The sequence below is a fragment of the Trichosurus vulpecula genome, chromosome 4 (assembly GCF_011100635.1).
Source record: "Trichosurus vulpecula isolate mTriVul1 chromosome 4, mTriVul1.pri, whole genome shotgun sequence".
NCBI classification, from domain to species: Eukaryota; Metazoa; Chordata; class Mammalia; order Diprotodontia; family Phalangeridae; genus Trichosurus; species Trichosurus vulpecula.
Genome location: NC_050576.1, coordinates 196734567 through 196750090, shown reverse-complemented (window position 1 = coordinate 196750090; position 15524 = coordinate 196734567). Strand labels below are relative to the sequence as shown.

The 15524-nt window shown below is 34.8% G+C and overlaps 1 protein-coding gene across 1 annotated transcript in view; it reads right to left on the bottom strand.

Annotated features, from left to right (window-relative positions):
- MAP3K3 (mitogen-activated protein kinase kinase kinase 3) overlaps positions 1 to 15524 on the bottom strand; it is a 101575-nt gene that overhangs the window by 20022 nt on the left and 66029 nt on the right. Inside the window, exon 9 of the mRNA XM_036756874.1 lies at positions 2117 to 2190. Coding sequence (XP_036612769.1) covers positions 2117 to 2190 — 74 coding nt within the window. The remainder of the gene's footprint in view (positions 1 to 2116; positions 2191 to 15524) is intronic.

Genomic DNA, 15524 nt, shown 5'->3' with positions numbered 1-15524 from the left:
ATACTTTTTATTATATTAGAAAAGGATCCCTCTGTGTCTATGATTTGTAGGTATTTTTTAAAAAGCATAAATGAGTGCTGAATTTAATCAAAAGCTTTTTCTGCACCTACTGAGATAATTATATTTTGGGATATTTTTGTTTTTAATGGCTTATTCTTATATATTTCTTCTAATTGTCTCTATATCTTAGATATTGTGCTTCTTCCAGATAAATCTGCTATTAAGATTTTTTTCCCTCAGTTAACAGTTTCTTTTATAATTCTAACTTTCCTTTCGTACATGCAAAACTCTCCAATTTTTATAATAAAAGTAATTTTCTTTCCTGTGGTCCTCTCTATCATTTGGTCAAATGTATTTCCTCAATCTACAGCTGTAAAAGATATCTTTCTGTTTTTCAAAACGACATGATCTTCTATAGCTACATGATATTTGGGGCTTATTACAGCATATTTTTTAAGATACTGATCTAATCATTTTCTCAGATTGCTTTCCAAGTCTTCTTAGCAGTTTCTGTCAAATTATGAGCCTTTACCCCAATAGTTGGTCTCCTTGGGTTTATCAATCACTCTGATACTATGTACAATTGCTTCTCTATTTTTCAACTAATACCAAATAATTTTGATGAGGACTGTTTTATACTATTGCTAAGCCCTTGCCTTCTTTATACTTTTTTCATTATTTCCCTTTATATTCTTGATCTTTTGTTCTTTCAGATAAATATTGTTATAGCTCCCCGTTGGACAAAATAAACCTTTGGTAGTTTAATTAGCTTGGTACTGAATGTGTAAAGTAATTTAGGTAACATTTTAATTTTTATTATGTTAGCACGGCCCAACCAGAAACAATGAATTTTTCTCTAATTATTTAAGTCTTTATTTCTGTAAAGACTGCATTCATAAAATTCCTTTGTGTGTATTGCTAAATTTTATAGTCGGATTAAAAAAATTTATGGTGAGTTTTCCTGGTAATATACAGAAAAGCTGATTTTTTTGGAGGGTGGCTTTATTGTATATCTTGCTACTTTGCTAAAGTTATTGTTTGAATTAATTTCAGATGAATTATCATGGTTTTCTAAGTAAAGCATCATACAACACTGAAATCTGCTGCACCTGCAAAATCCAGTTAATTTTGTTTTTTCCTTATCTATGCGTATTCCCTCAATTTCTCTGGCTATAGATTGCTGACCCAAAACTAACCTAGCAAAATACAGGGAAGCTCATCACCAGAAAGTTGGCCACCAAGTAATAATTTTTTTTGGTCACTGGAATTCATGAAGAATATTTTAATACTGGATAATATTTAATATTTAAAAACTGAATTCTTTTGAAATACTATAATAAACCTGTTATTATAAGATTCTAGAAAATTAACTCCCCTAGAGGTAAGGGAAAAGGGAGACTTAGAATAGACAGGTGAGTGAAGGGAAAATGAATGTACAGGGATGGTACCTGAAGGATTTAGCCATCAAAGAAGAACCTAGGGAAGCGAGTAGTTTGGGCTAAGAAAAGTGGGAAAACAAGCCTACATACTTCTAGGATCAGATCACAAGTGTGAATTCTAAATGAATAATTAATTTTAAAAAGGCTCATGTTTTGCTGATGAGTAGGTTAGTAGTACTATTTCTCTATTTGAATACAAGCACCTCCCACACCTCCGTCCCCCACCAACTCTTCCTAACCCAAAGTACAAGAGCCCATCTAATTATTCATAGACAGACTAGAAAGCTAGAATTTTCTCCCTCATCAGAAATCCTTGGATTAAAATGTAACTTTTTACTGCAAAGACCATCAGTATGACCCAGAGCTAGATCTAGCTTAGTCCTTTGTTGTCCAGAGAGCAGGCTCTGCCCAGGATCTCAGCCAAAAAGTCAAGGGGTGGTAATAGAGGTTACTGTTGTCAGTGGCTAATTAGGAAAAAACATGATATTTTTAGTGACAAGTTTCTTCTCCAGGAAAGTGAAGTTTCCTCCACACAGGTAGTTCCTTTTGCAGTTTGGTGGGAGAACCTTGGCTAAAGCAAACAGAGCTGAGGGAGGAAAAAAGCACTAGCTAACCCATCCTCAAATTACTTGTATAAAAAACAAAACAAAACAAAACTGCAGTGTGGCTGATCATACCTGTCTGCTGACCTGTCCAATGACTGGCAACTTCCTGACACGGAGTTCTCGGCACTGCTCAGGGGATCCAGCATCTGTAAGGCAATGTCATATATTAGCAGCATGGCCATTCTTCTTACACTTTATTTCATTCTACACACTTCGATGTGGTGACACTGGTCTCCTTGCTGCTCCATTTCCTCACTCCAAGCATTTTCTCCGGCTGTGCCCCTTGCCTGGAATGCTCTCCCTTTTCATCTCTGCTTCCTAGTTTCCCTGGCTTCTTTCATGTTCTAGTTAAAATCCTACCTTCTTCAAGAAGCCTTTCCTAATCCCCTTGATGTTAGTGCCTTCCTTTTGTTGATTATTTCTGATTTTTCCTGTATGTGCCTTATTTGTATATAGTTGATTTTTTGTGTTGTTCCCCGTTAGACTGGGAGCTTCTTGAGAATCCCCCTTTCTTTGTATCCCCAGTGCTTAGAATAGTACTTGGCACATTGTAGACACTTAATAAATGCTTGCTGACTATGTATACCATGTTCTATTTTAGTAGCCCTCTCTACTCTTCTTGGGGTGAAAGAGAAGATATGTTTAATCATTTCTTCTCCAAGTTTTCATTGATTTTTCAATTATTTGGAATTTAATTTCCTCTTAGTGATCTTTTTATTTACAATATTGAAATCACTATGACTACTACCATATTGGTTATGCTTATATCATTCTATCAGTTTAAACAAATCTTTACTTTGTTTGAATTTCTTATAGTTGTCAAACTACTATACATATATTCCAATATATTCACATAAAATATATTTTTCAGTCATTTCTCAATCAATGAGCACTCACTTTTTTCCATGTCTTCACCACCAAAAAGAATGCTGATATTAATATTTAATGCTATGATTTCCTTGGAGTACATGCTCAATAGTGGGATTGTTGAATCAATGGATATGGACAGTTTTACTCACTTGTCTTAAACGATTTCAAATTAAAATCCAGAAAGGTCAGACCACTTCACAGTTCCACCAACAGTATATCAATCTGCCTATCTTCCCACAGCCCTTCTAACAATGACTAGTCCCATCTTTGCCATGTTGCATGGTTAACAGGTAAAACATCAGATTTGGCTTTTTGCATTTCTTTTATTATTAGTCATATGGATTTGGAATTATTTTTGTGTGGGCATTTATAAATTTGTAATTTCTTTTTGAAAACTATTTGCTTGTATCCTTTGACTTATCTATAGGTGAATGACCCTTGGGGTTATTTGTGTCAATTCTCTATATAATTTGAATGTTGGACTTTTATCAATGATATTTAGTGTAAATTTCTCTTTCCATTCCACCATTCTTCTTCTAATTCTGTATTCATTGATTTTATTTATGTAAAAATTTTAATTTTATGTATGAAAAATGTTGATTTTATCTTTAAATATCTCTATTTCTTGTCTAGTTAAGAATATTTCCCTTACCAAGAAGGTAAAAGACAGAAAGAAAGGCCCCAAAATATTCCTATCAGCACTTTTGTTAGCAGAGAACTAATAACAAAGTAGACCATCAGTTGGAGAATGGATAAACAAACTGGGTATGTGAATGTAATGACTGAAAAATAAGAAACAAATATAAAGAAATAAAAAAGTATGGGAAGACATAATAAATGATGCAGATCAAAGTAAGCAGAAAAACATAAACAACCAATAAGAATCTATTATATGACAGACACTTTGCTAAGTACTAGGGATATAAGTACTAAGAATAAAACAATATTTACTTTGAGCTAATATTCTAATAAGTGAGACAATACATGTACATAGTACAAATATAAAGTTAATACAAATATATACAAACTAATTCGATATAATGTAGTTTGGGAGGGCACTATCAGTTGGGAGAATCAGGAAAGTCTTCATGTAGAAGACTGTACCTGAACTAGATCTTGAAGGAAGAGGGAGAGTCTATGAAGTAGAGGTAAAGAGGGAACCTATTCCAAGCATGAGGGACAGCCAGTGAAAGGCAAGGAGATGGGAGATGGAATGTACCAGTTTAGATGGATCAAAGAACACAGGAAGGGAAATGACATTCGATGCGGCTGGAAAGATAGGTTGGGGCCAGGTTGTGAAGGATTTAAAAGCTAAACAGAGGAGTTTATATTTTAGCGGCAATAGGAAGTCGCTGAGTTGGTTGAAAGGAGGGGGGGTGTCACATGGTCAGATCTGTACTAAAGGAAAATCATGCTGCTATCACTGTGTGTTTTACAAACTGCAGTGGAGAGATGTTTGCTGTAAGGAGACTAATTAAGAACTTGTTATAATAATCTAGGTGAGAATTGCTGAGGGCCTCAACTAAAGAAGTCGCTGTGTGAGTGGGCAAAAGGGTTTGAATGTGAAATGCTGCGATGGTATGGCAAGATTAGGGGGTAAATGATTGTGTGGAGTGAGGTAGAGTGGGGACTTCAAGATAATGCTGAGACCTAAACTCTAAGAGGATGAGAATCTGAAATACTAGACAGATGGTGGTATCTTCAACATAAATAGGCAAGTCTGTGAGAGATGAAAGTTTAAGAAGAAAGATAGTTAAGTTGCTTTAGACACATTGAGTTTGAGATGTCTTCAGGATATGCAATTTGAAATGCCCTAAAGTCAATTAGTGATTTAGGACTAAAGCTTGGAGGAGAGAGACTAGGGTTAGATAGAAAGAAACCAGCAGACAGGAGTGTCATGAAAACCCAAAGAAAAGAATATCTTGGGGAGAGTGGTTAATAGTGTCAAATGTAGCAGAAACAGGTTGACAAGGATTAAAAGACCACCAGATTTGGCAATTAAGAGATCACTGGTAACTTTGGAGAGAGCTCTTCTGTTGAGTGATGTAGTTAGAAACGTGAACGCAGAGTTAAAAGAGTGAACGACAGGAAAGAAAGTAGAGGTAGCAAGTATGGACAACTGTCAAAAGCAGTTTGGCTAGTAGAGGGTGGAAACTGTTTGAGAGGGTGGTAGCGTCTAGTGAAGGGTTTTTTTTAAGGATGTGGGAGACTTGGACATGTCTGAGCAGTAGGGAAGGCATCCCATGATGGAGAGAAGTTGAAGATTCAAGAAATGGGGAGATGATTGGCCCTATGATCTGTTGAAGATGGGGAAAAGATGGAGTTAAGCACACATGGACGAGCTTTGGCAAAGAGAAGGGCTACCACTTTGTCAGAGACAGAGGGAAAGGACAAGTGAGTAGGAATTAATCTCAAGGAGTTTTGAGATAAAGAACAGGGAATTCAATGCTGAATGGTCAAGTTCATAAAAACTATTTTTTTTAAAAAGAGGCAGTGGGTATAGTATCTCCTTAGCATTCAAGTGATATCTATGTAAATCTATATAGATTATCTCCTTAGTATTTAAGTGTTTCCTATATTAACCTATATATTTAATTGTTATCATTTTAATTATATTGGCGTGGCCCAAACTCGAGCAGTGATTCTTTTTTCAATATATCTCACTTTATTTCTGTAAAGAGTGCTTTAAAGAATTGTATTTATATAAATATTATGAATGTCTTAATAGATTAATACCCATATATTTTATGCTTTATAGTTATTTTGAACAAAATTTCTTTTATTTCTTCCTATCTTTTTTGTACTTCATAGAAATACTGATTTTTGAGGAAGATTTTTTTTGGATTTTGCTACCTTGATGTAGCTAATAAGCATGAGAATTAATTTCCTTTTTTTAAAAATGGGAGTGCTTTATGGTTTGTTTACAATGTTCACTCTTCACAACCACATAAATAAGTAGTATACAATTATTATCATTATTTTATTGATAAGGAAACTGAGGCTCAGTGTTCAAGTGATTTGCCCAAAGTCACAGTTAGTACGTGGTCAGTTAGTATGCTGTGGATCAGGTCTTCTGGGTTCCAAACCCAGTGATTTTTTCCACTATACCCAATGCTTTTTTTTAAAAAATTATTTTTATGAACTTGACAAACATCAACAAAATGACTATTTATATATATACAAAGAACAGAAAGAGATTTTTATGTGGAATTGAAAATCTCTATTACCTACAGCTTGGTTTTTTAAAAAAAATATGCTCTTTCTTTTTCTAAACTTCCTTTGTTATCTTCTACTTATTTTTATAATCTTTCATTGATGTTATTTTCTTTCTTTTCTTCAGTAATTGGACAATGAGGATCTAATCCTTAAAACATGCGTAATACCCTGCTTCGGAAAAATTCATGATTGAGAGGCTCTTTCCCTCCCATGCTCAGGTGGCCTGTATGTTTCCTGTTGGCTAATTATATAGTGACAAAAAGCCATTTATATGATCGCTGAGCAGGAACTGAGCATACATACAAAAAGCTCAGGCAGATGAACTTGCCTTCTCATCCCTACTGGTAAGTAAGGCAAGAAATGCTGCAAGAAGAGAAGACCTGGCCATGACTGCATCAAGTCTCTGCTTCTTCTGTTTCTATTATGTTTATTCTTTCCAAGATTTTAGGTGACTTGGAAGACAGAATAGACCAGCTCAGAAGAGCCATCGAAGATCTTCTTGGCAGGTGGAGCTGTTAGCAGCAATATCTATGAACACTGAGAAGCCAGCCCTGACGAGGGATGTGCGCCTCAGGTCAACAGTATATCAACCCAGCAGTCAAGAAACCATGTCCTGCAAGCAAGCAGCATCTGTTTCATTGCTATGTCATACCTGTAAAGTGAACTTGGGGAGGACTGGAATGTTTTGTATCCATCACTTTGAATGTAAGTCACCTTTCTAGAGGAGAGAATGCTCCTGGTCTGGGATGCTGTACTTCAGTCCCTGATATAACTTCTCAGTAAACACTCCTTTGGAAAGGCTAATTTATTTTAACTGATTAAATGATATTAGGACAATATTAACTGGCAACTGACATTAGAGGCATCAGATGGGGGCTCATGAGCAATATAGTACTAGAAAACTTTTTAGCTCTTTCAAGTTATCTCTAGAAACCTGAAGGGAGAAATAGTTGTGCTTTGGAGACCCAATATGTTAGTGCTAATTGGGAGCTGGGAAAGTGAGCCTACAGACTATGCTATAGTTCTTTTTTTGGCATCGCTATCACAACTTCTCCTCTCCCTACCATAAATCTACCACTCCTTCAGAAAAAAGCCCTCCTTATAATAAAATAAGTATAGTCAAACAAAATAAATTGATTCACAGGCCATGGCTTAAACCATATGCCTCATTCTGTGCATCACTCCTCTCCTGAGGGGGAGGGGCAGTACAGGTAGGGTGAGGGTGGGGGCAAGGAAGTATGGTTTATTATTGGTCTTCTGGAGTCCTGGTTATTCACTGCATTGATCAGAGAGCTTAATTTTTTTTTAAGCAGAAAAGTAAATTTTTAATAAAAGTACTTAGTATATATTTTTAAAATACATAATACCACTTAATACGTATTTGTTGCTTGTTTGTTTTGAATGAAACTCTTTTTATAAAATTAATTAATTTAGTTTCAGTTTTCAACATTCACTTTTATAAGATTTTGAGTTCTAAATTTTTCCCTCTCCCTCCCCAAGATATTGCAATATAATATAGGCATGAATCATGCAGAATCATATTAAATATATTTTCGCATTAATCATATTGTGAAAAAAGAATCAGAACAAAAGGGGAAAACCATGAGAAAGGAAAAAAAAACAAAAAAAAGAGAAAACAGTGTGCTTCCATCGGCATTCAGACTTCATAGTTCTTTCTCTGAATGTGGATAGCATTTTCCATCATGAGTCTTTTGGAATTGTCTTAGATCACTGCATTGCTGAGAAGAGCTAAGTCTAACAAAGTTGGTCATCATACAATGTTGCTGTTACTGTGTACAATGTTCTCTTGGTTCTGCTCGCTTTACTCAGCATCGGTTCATCTAAGACTTTCCAAGTTTTTCTGAAATCCACCTGCCCATCATTTCTTATGGAACACTAGTATTCCATTACATTCATATACCACAACTTATTCAGCCATTCCTCAACTGACGGACATCCACTTTGTTTCTAGATCTACAACAAAAAGTGCTGCTATGAATATTTTTTGTACATATGGGTCCTTTTTCTCATTCTTTGATTACTTTGCATGTGAAAAAATTCTCCAAATCTCTAATTATAGAAATACAAATTCAATCAAATCTAAGGTTCCTTCTCAGATTGTCAAAGACAACAAAAAAGAAAATGACATTTGTTGAAGAGACTGTGGGAAAAGAGACACTCTAATTCAATGTTTGTGGAGCTGTGAATTGGTGTAACAGTTCCGGAAAACAATTTAGAACTATACATAAAGTTTCTACACTGTTCAAATCCTTTGTCCCAGGAAGTTATCTCTACTAGGCCAGTACTCCAAAAGCATTTAAAAAAAGAGAAGAACCCATATATACAAAAATATTTACAGCAGTTCTTTTTGTAGTGGCAAAAAACTAGAAATTAAGGGGGTGTCCAATTGAAGAATAGTTGCACAATTATGGCTTATCAATGGAATGGAATATTATTTTGCTATATGAAATGATGAAGGGGGCAGTTTTGTAGAAACTAGGGAAGACAGGTATAAACTGATGCAGAATAAAGGAGCATAACCAAGAGAACAATTTTTTCAATGACATTATAAGAGGCTTAAGAACTAATTAATGCAATGACAAACCATGATTCCAAGAACTGATAATGAAGCATGCTATCCACCTACTGAGAGGTGTCAAGATGCCAAACAAAACAAAAATTTTTGCATATGGCCAATCTGACTATGCATACTTGTTAAAGGGTTTTGTTTTTCTTTCTTTCTCAATTGGGGGCATGGAGGAGGTAGAAGGGAAGGAAGGTAGTTTTTCATTGACTGAAAAAAAATAAAATTTAATTAAAAAAAACCTGCCTCTCACCTCTTTTGACCATTTTTTAAAATCATTTTTATTTAATATTTTAGTTTTCAACACTGATTTCCACAAGATTTTGAGTTACAAATTTTCTCCCCATTTCTACCCTCTCCCTCATTCCAAGATTGATTGCCTTGTTCCCCAGTCAGCCCTCCCTTCTTTCACCCCACTCCCACCCCAATCCTCTTTCTCCTTACTTTCTTATAGGGCAGGATAGATTTCTATGCCCCATTCCATATATATCTTGTTTCCCAGCTGTATTCAAAAAACAACTTTTTTTTTAAGCATCTACTTTTAAAACTTTGAGTTCCAAATTCTCTCCTCTCTTCCCTTCCCACCTACCCTCCCTAGGAAGGTAAGCAATTCAACATAGATCACACATGTATCATTATGTAAAACACTTCCACAATACTCATATTGTGAAAGACTATCTATATTTTGCTCCTTCCTAACCTATCCCCCTTTATTGAATTTTCTCCTTTGACCCTGTCCCCTTTCGAAAGTGTTTGTTTTTGATTACCTCCACCCCCATCTGCCCTCCCTTCTATCATCCCCCCCCCCTTTTTATCTTCTTCCTCCTTCTTTCCCGTGGGATATGATACCCAATTGAGTATGTATGGTATTCCCTCCTCAGGTCAAATCTGATGAGAGCGAGATTCACTCATTCCCCCTCACCTGCCTTCTCTTCTTTTCCTACAGAACTGCTTTTTCTTGCCACTTTTATGTGAGATAATTTACCCCATTCTATCTCTCCCTTTCTCCTTCTCTCAATATATTCCTCTCACCCCTTAAATTTATTTCATTTTTTTAGATATCATCCCTTCATATTCAACTCATCCTGTGCACTCTGTCTATATTCCCTTCAACTCTCCTAATACTGAGAAAGGTCTCATGAATTACACACATCACCTTTCCATGTAGGAATGTAAACATAACAGTTCAACTTTAGTAAGTCCCTTATGAATTCTCTTTCTTGTTTACCTTTTCATGCTTCTCTTGATTCTTGTATTTGAAAGTCAAATTTTCTATTTAGCTCTGGTCTTTTCATTGAGAAAGCTTGAAAGTTCTCTATTTTATTGAAAAATCCATATTTTGCCTTGGAGCATTATACTCGGTTTTTCTGGGTAGGTGATTCTTGGTTTTAATCCTAGCTCCTTTGACCTCCAGCATATCATATCATATTCCATCTTTTGACCATTTATCTAATAAGGAATGGCTTCTGCTCTTAATAAGATTGAATCAAATGTCTCTATGTCTAGAAATTTGCTGCAAATATTTTTCCTACTTAGCTATTTCTCTTCTAATTTTAACTGCATTGATTTTGTGCGAAAGCTTTTTAATATTTCACAATAAAAATATTCATTTTTTCCTCCTGTGGTTGCCTGTTATCCCTTATTTCATCAAGAAGTCTTCTGCTATTAATAGCTGTAAAAGGAATCTCTTTGCCTGCTCCTCTAAGTTGTTCATATGACCTTTATATCCATTTGAATCTTACTGTGCCTTATATGATGAGAAATGACGGACTAAACCTAGATTCTGCCATACTGTTGTCTGGTTTTCCCAGAAATTTTTGTCAAATACGGAGTCCTCATCCTAGTAGTTGGAATTCACTTTGGGTTCATTGAACACTATGCTGCAATGTTTATTTGCCTCTGAATCTTGTGTTCCTAATCTATCTTACTTTTCAACTTTTCTATTTTTTAATTAGTGTTAACAAGCAGTAAAAATTAAGAACCATTATTGCTATGTACCATCTTTACTGTTTTTACATTATTTCCCTTGAATTTCTTTGTGTTTTTTTTTCCAAGAGAATTTAGTTATTTTTTCCTTGCTCTAAAACTTTAACCCTTTGGTACTTTGACTAATATGGCATTGGATAAAGTATTAATGACGATGATTTTTATTATTTTAGGACAGCTCAATCACGAGGAATGAATTCTTTTCCAATTATTTAAGGCTTTCTTTATGTAAAGAGTGTTTTGTAGTTTCATTCATATAATTCCTCTGGGTTTGTACGTGTGTCTTGGTGAATGGACCCCCAAAGAGCTTCCATAAAAATTGATAATTTTGTTTCCTTTTTATTTATGCTTATTCCCACAATTTCTTTTTCTTATCGTATTACTATAGCTAGTATTTCTACAGCTATATCAAATAACAGTGGTAATAATAATGAATAGCCTTGCTTTAACCCCATTCTTATGATAAAGTCCTATATTGTTTGTTAATTACACATGATGCTGGCTCTTGAATTTAGATAGATACTCCTTATCATAGATAGAAAATTTCAAATGAGATAACATGTAAAGTGTTTTGCAAACCTTACAGTACCGTATGCATGCTAGCTATTATTCCTATAATTTAAAACGTTTTTAATAGAATTGTGTTTTGTTTCGTAAAAAGCCTTTTTGGGGCATCTATTGACATAATCATGATTTTTATTTAATTTTTGTTATTAACATAGTCTATTACGTTTACAGTTTTTCTAACATTGAAACAACTCCTTATTCCTGAAATAATTCGAACCTGGTCATAATGTATGATTTCTTATTACATACCATGTCTTCTTGTTAATATTTTACTCAATATTTTTCTATCACTATTCATTAGGGATATTGGTCTATCGTTTTCCTTCATTCTACTATGTCTTTCCCTGGTTTGGGTATCCAAGACCATATTTGTATCATAGATGGAATTTGTTAGGATACCTTAAGGCTCTTTCACTTTTTGCAAACAGTCAACATAATATGTTTGTGGAATGCAGAGAGGGTAAAACTGATAAAAATGATTGCTGCACATTATGGGGTAGAGCAAAATATGGTTGGATAGTTATTATGGAACTGTATCAAAAAGGGCCTTAAATCAGGCACAAACGTTTAGATTTAATGCAGTGAAAAATTGAAAACAATTGTAAGAACGGATGCTGAAGGCAGGGTCAATGTAATGTTGATCTCATATAGCATAACAGTGATTGGGTATTTGGCTCTTAGGGTACATTGCAATGGGGGAAAAACTGGAGAGACAGAGACAGAATGATAGTCAACAAGCATTTATTAAGCCATTACCATGTGTCAGGAACTGTGCTAAGAGCTTAGGGATACAAAGAAGGACAACAAAATTGTCCCCACCCTTAAGGAGCTTACTTCCTAATGGCAGAGGTAATGTGTAAATAACTAGGTAAACTAGGTAAGATATCTATGGAATAGATGAAAGGTAATCTGAGAGTGGAAGTCCCTAGCACTTTGATTGGGGTGAGGTGTGAAGATCAGAAAAGGCTTCCTACAGAAGCTATCTTGAAGGAAGCCAGGGAAACCAAGAAGCAGAAGTCAGGGAGTATATGCAATATTGGAACTGTTCTTTGATCATCTGATAGAATTCACTTGTAAATCTATCTGGTCCTAGGTTTTTCCCCCCTTTAGGATTTCAGTTATGGCTTGTTCTATTTGTTTTTTTTTTCCCCCCGAGACTGGGTTAATTTAAATTCTCCATTTCTGGTTCAGTTAACCTGAGAATTATATGTTCTTGTAAATACTCACATTTCATTCAAGTCAATAGTTTTTGGGGTATATAACTGGACAAAATGGTTTCTAAAAATTTCCTTTATTTTCTCTTCATTTGTTGTGAAATTTTAAATTATTTATATTGATAATTTTAATTTTCACTTTCTTTTTAAAAAAACAGATTTGTGAATAGTTTATTCGATTAACCCCACCCCCCCAAAAAAGCAGCTTAGTTTTATCAGTTCGGTAATTTTGTTCTTTTCAGTTTTGTTCCTCTCTTCTTTGATCTTCTGAATTTCTGCTTTTTGCTTGGATGGGGTTTTTTTATTTGTTGCTTTTCTAGTTTTTTATTTATTAAGTCTGTCTTTTTTCTTTTATTGATGAAAGTATCTAAAGATTAACTTTTTTCCTAAGGATTTGTTTGGCTGTACCCTATGATTTAATTCAGGGCTGAACAAAATGTGGCCTCAGTGCAAGTTATGTGGCCCGCTTACAAGCATAGAAATTTACATAAATGCTTTAGTAAACAAAGCTAAGCTACTGCAGAGCTCTCACTAAAATGGCAAATCAAAATATATTGTCTATTGTTTCGATAAACCCTAAAGTTGGGCAGCCCTGATTTAATGTGATCTTCTTTCCATTTTCTTTGATGAAATCATGTATCATTTCTATGATTTTTTTTCCTTTGATCCACTGATTCTAAGGAATTAAATTATTTCATATAAAATAACATCTGAATCTTTTCTTCAAATGTCTTTAATTGCTTATAATATTCATTGTGTTTTGGTCAAAAAAGGATGTGTTTAATATTTGTGCTTTTCTGCATTTATGAGTTGTTTTTATGCTTTAACAAATGGTCAATTTTTGTAATGGTGCCATGCACAGCTGATCTCCTATTCTATTTCCATTTAATGATCACCAGAGAGATCCATCATATCCAACTTTTCTGGAATTCTATTCAGGTCCTTACATTTTTTCTCACTTATCTTTTTGTTAGGTCTAGCTCTATCTGGAAGAGGCACACTGAAGTCTCCCACTATTGTAATTTTATTATCTATTTCTTCCTGTAGCTTGATAAATTTTTCTTTTAAGTATTCAGATGCTGTAAATATATATTAAATACTGATATTTGGTTATCTATCATGCCTTTAAACATAATGTAATTTGCCTGCTCTTTTAACTATGTCTATTTTTTGTTTTGCTTTGTATGAGATTATGACTGCTATGCCTGCTTTTAAAAATTAATCTAAAAGATAATGCCTCTCATTTTAATTGAGTGAATCTTTTTTTTTGAACTACCTCAGATGCTTTTAAACAACATATTGTTTAATTCTGCTTCCTAATCCATTCATTTTTCTAAGTTCATTCCTTTATGTTCATTGTTATGATTGTTAATTCTGTCTTTCCCTCCATCATATACTCTTACATTTTTACTCTCTTTTCCCTTCACCCAAACTTTTGTTTATCAAGAAGAAGGGTGGAGAAAGAGAAGGAATATGACCAATGCTAGTTATCTATAACTGAAGTGATCTGCTCCCACTTAACAACTTCTTTTCCTAAGTTCCTACCCTATAAGTGCTTGACTAGCTTTTCCTTGAAAGCTATTGAAATCATCCTAGAGACTTTCTCGTGCCTCTGAAAGAGATTCCTAGTAGCCTAAGTACAAAAGCTAACACATGAATAGTCAAGAGATCCTCTCTTGACATCGGCACATCTCCATAGTACATGCAGATAAACTGTGTCAAATTGTATTGATGCTGTATCTTTGCTGAATACTTTTTACTCATCACTTTCTCACCTGGTGATTTAATCAGGTTGTATTTGTTCATTTATAATCTCTATGCATATAATTCTCAGATCTATACATCCAGCTGGAGGTTTTCTCCTCAGTTCCACTGATTGCCTGGACATTTTAAATTGGATATTCAGTAAGCATATAAAACTTAACAAGTCCAAAACTGAACTCGTTATCTCTCCCAAAACCCACCTTCTCTTCCAAATTTCCCTTTCTGAGAAGGGCCCCTCCATCCTTCTAATCACCTAGATCTACAACCTCATCACTCTTCAAACCCTCACTCCTACTCATCTCACACATCTAATCAGTTGATAAATCTTGACATTCTCAGCAATTTCTCTCACATATGTCCCCTTTGCTCTACTCACGGCTACTACTCCTGTTCAGAGCCTCACTACTTCTTGCTTTGATTTGCTATAGTAGTCTCTTGATTGATTTTCCAACTTCGAATTTCTTTTTACTCCAATCTATCCTCCAGAGTTGTCAGAATGATTGTTTTCCTAAAGTGCAAATCTGACCACATCATTCCCCTCTTTAGCAAACTTCCGTGGCTCCCTATTGTCTCTAGGATCAAACAGGAGCTTCTTTATCTTTTAAAGCCCTTTACAATCTAGCCCTAACCTACCTTTCCAACCTCATAGGAGGTAATTATACATTATCCTCCTTCCCACACAGGTTCAGTCAAACAACCCTTCTTGTTTTTTCTCACATGACACTCCATCCTTCACCTCCATACCTTTGCACTGGTCGTCCCCATGCTTGGAAATAATTCTACTTTGTAACTACCTCTTCGAAGCTTTTGTTTCCCTCAAAACTCTGTTTAAAGGACACCTAAATGAAGTCCCCAGTTGTTTGGTCCTCATTTCAAAAATTTATGTCGTATTTCTTTTTCATATCTTTTATATGTGTTTATGTGCCTACTATTTCCCCTGCTAGACTGTAAGTCTCCTCTGATAGAATGTAAGCTCCCTAAAAACAGAAACTTTCATTTTTGTCTTTGCATCTCCAGAGCTTAGCACAGTGCCTGGCACAGAGTAGGCCCTTAATAACTGCTTGGTTAAAATTCCCTTGCCCTGATTCCACATTCAATAAGCAACCTTATGATTATTAATTTTTTTATTAATAGCTAGAAACCAAGAAGAGAGCATCTTGGAAAACCTTCAATGGAAGGGGCCCTCATTCTATAAATTAAGAAGTTGAATTTCTGATTTACAAATCAGTATATTGTGAATTTGTGACTCAGTCCCCTGGAGCCTTATTATTGCTTAGTA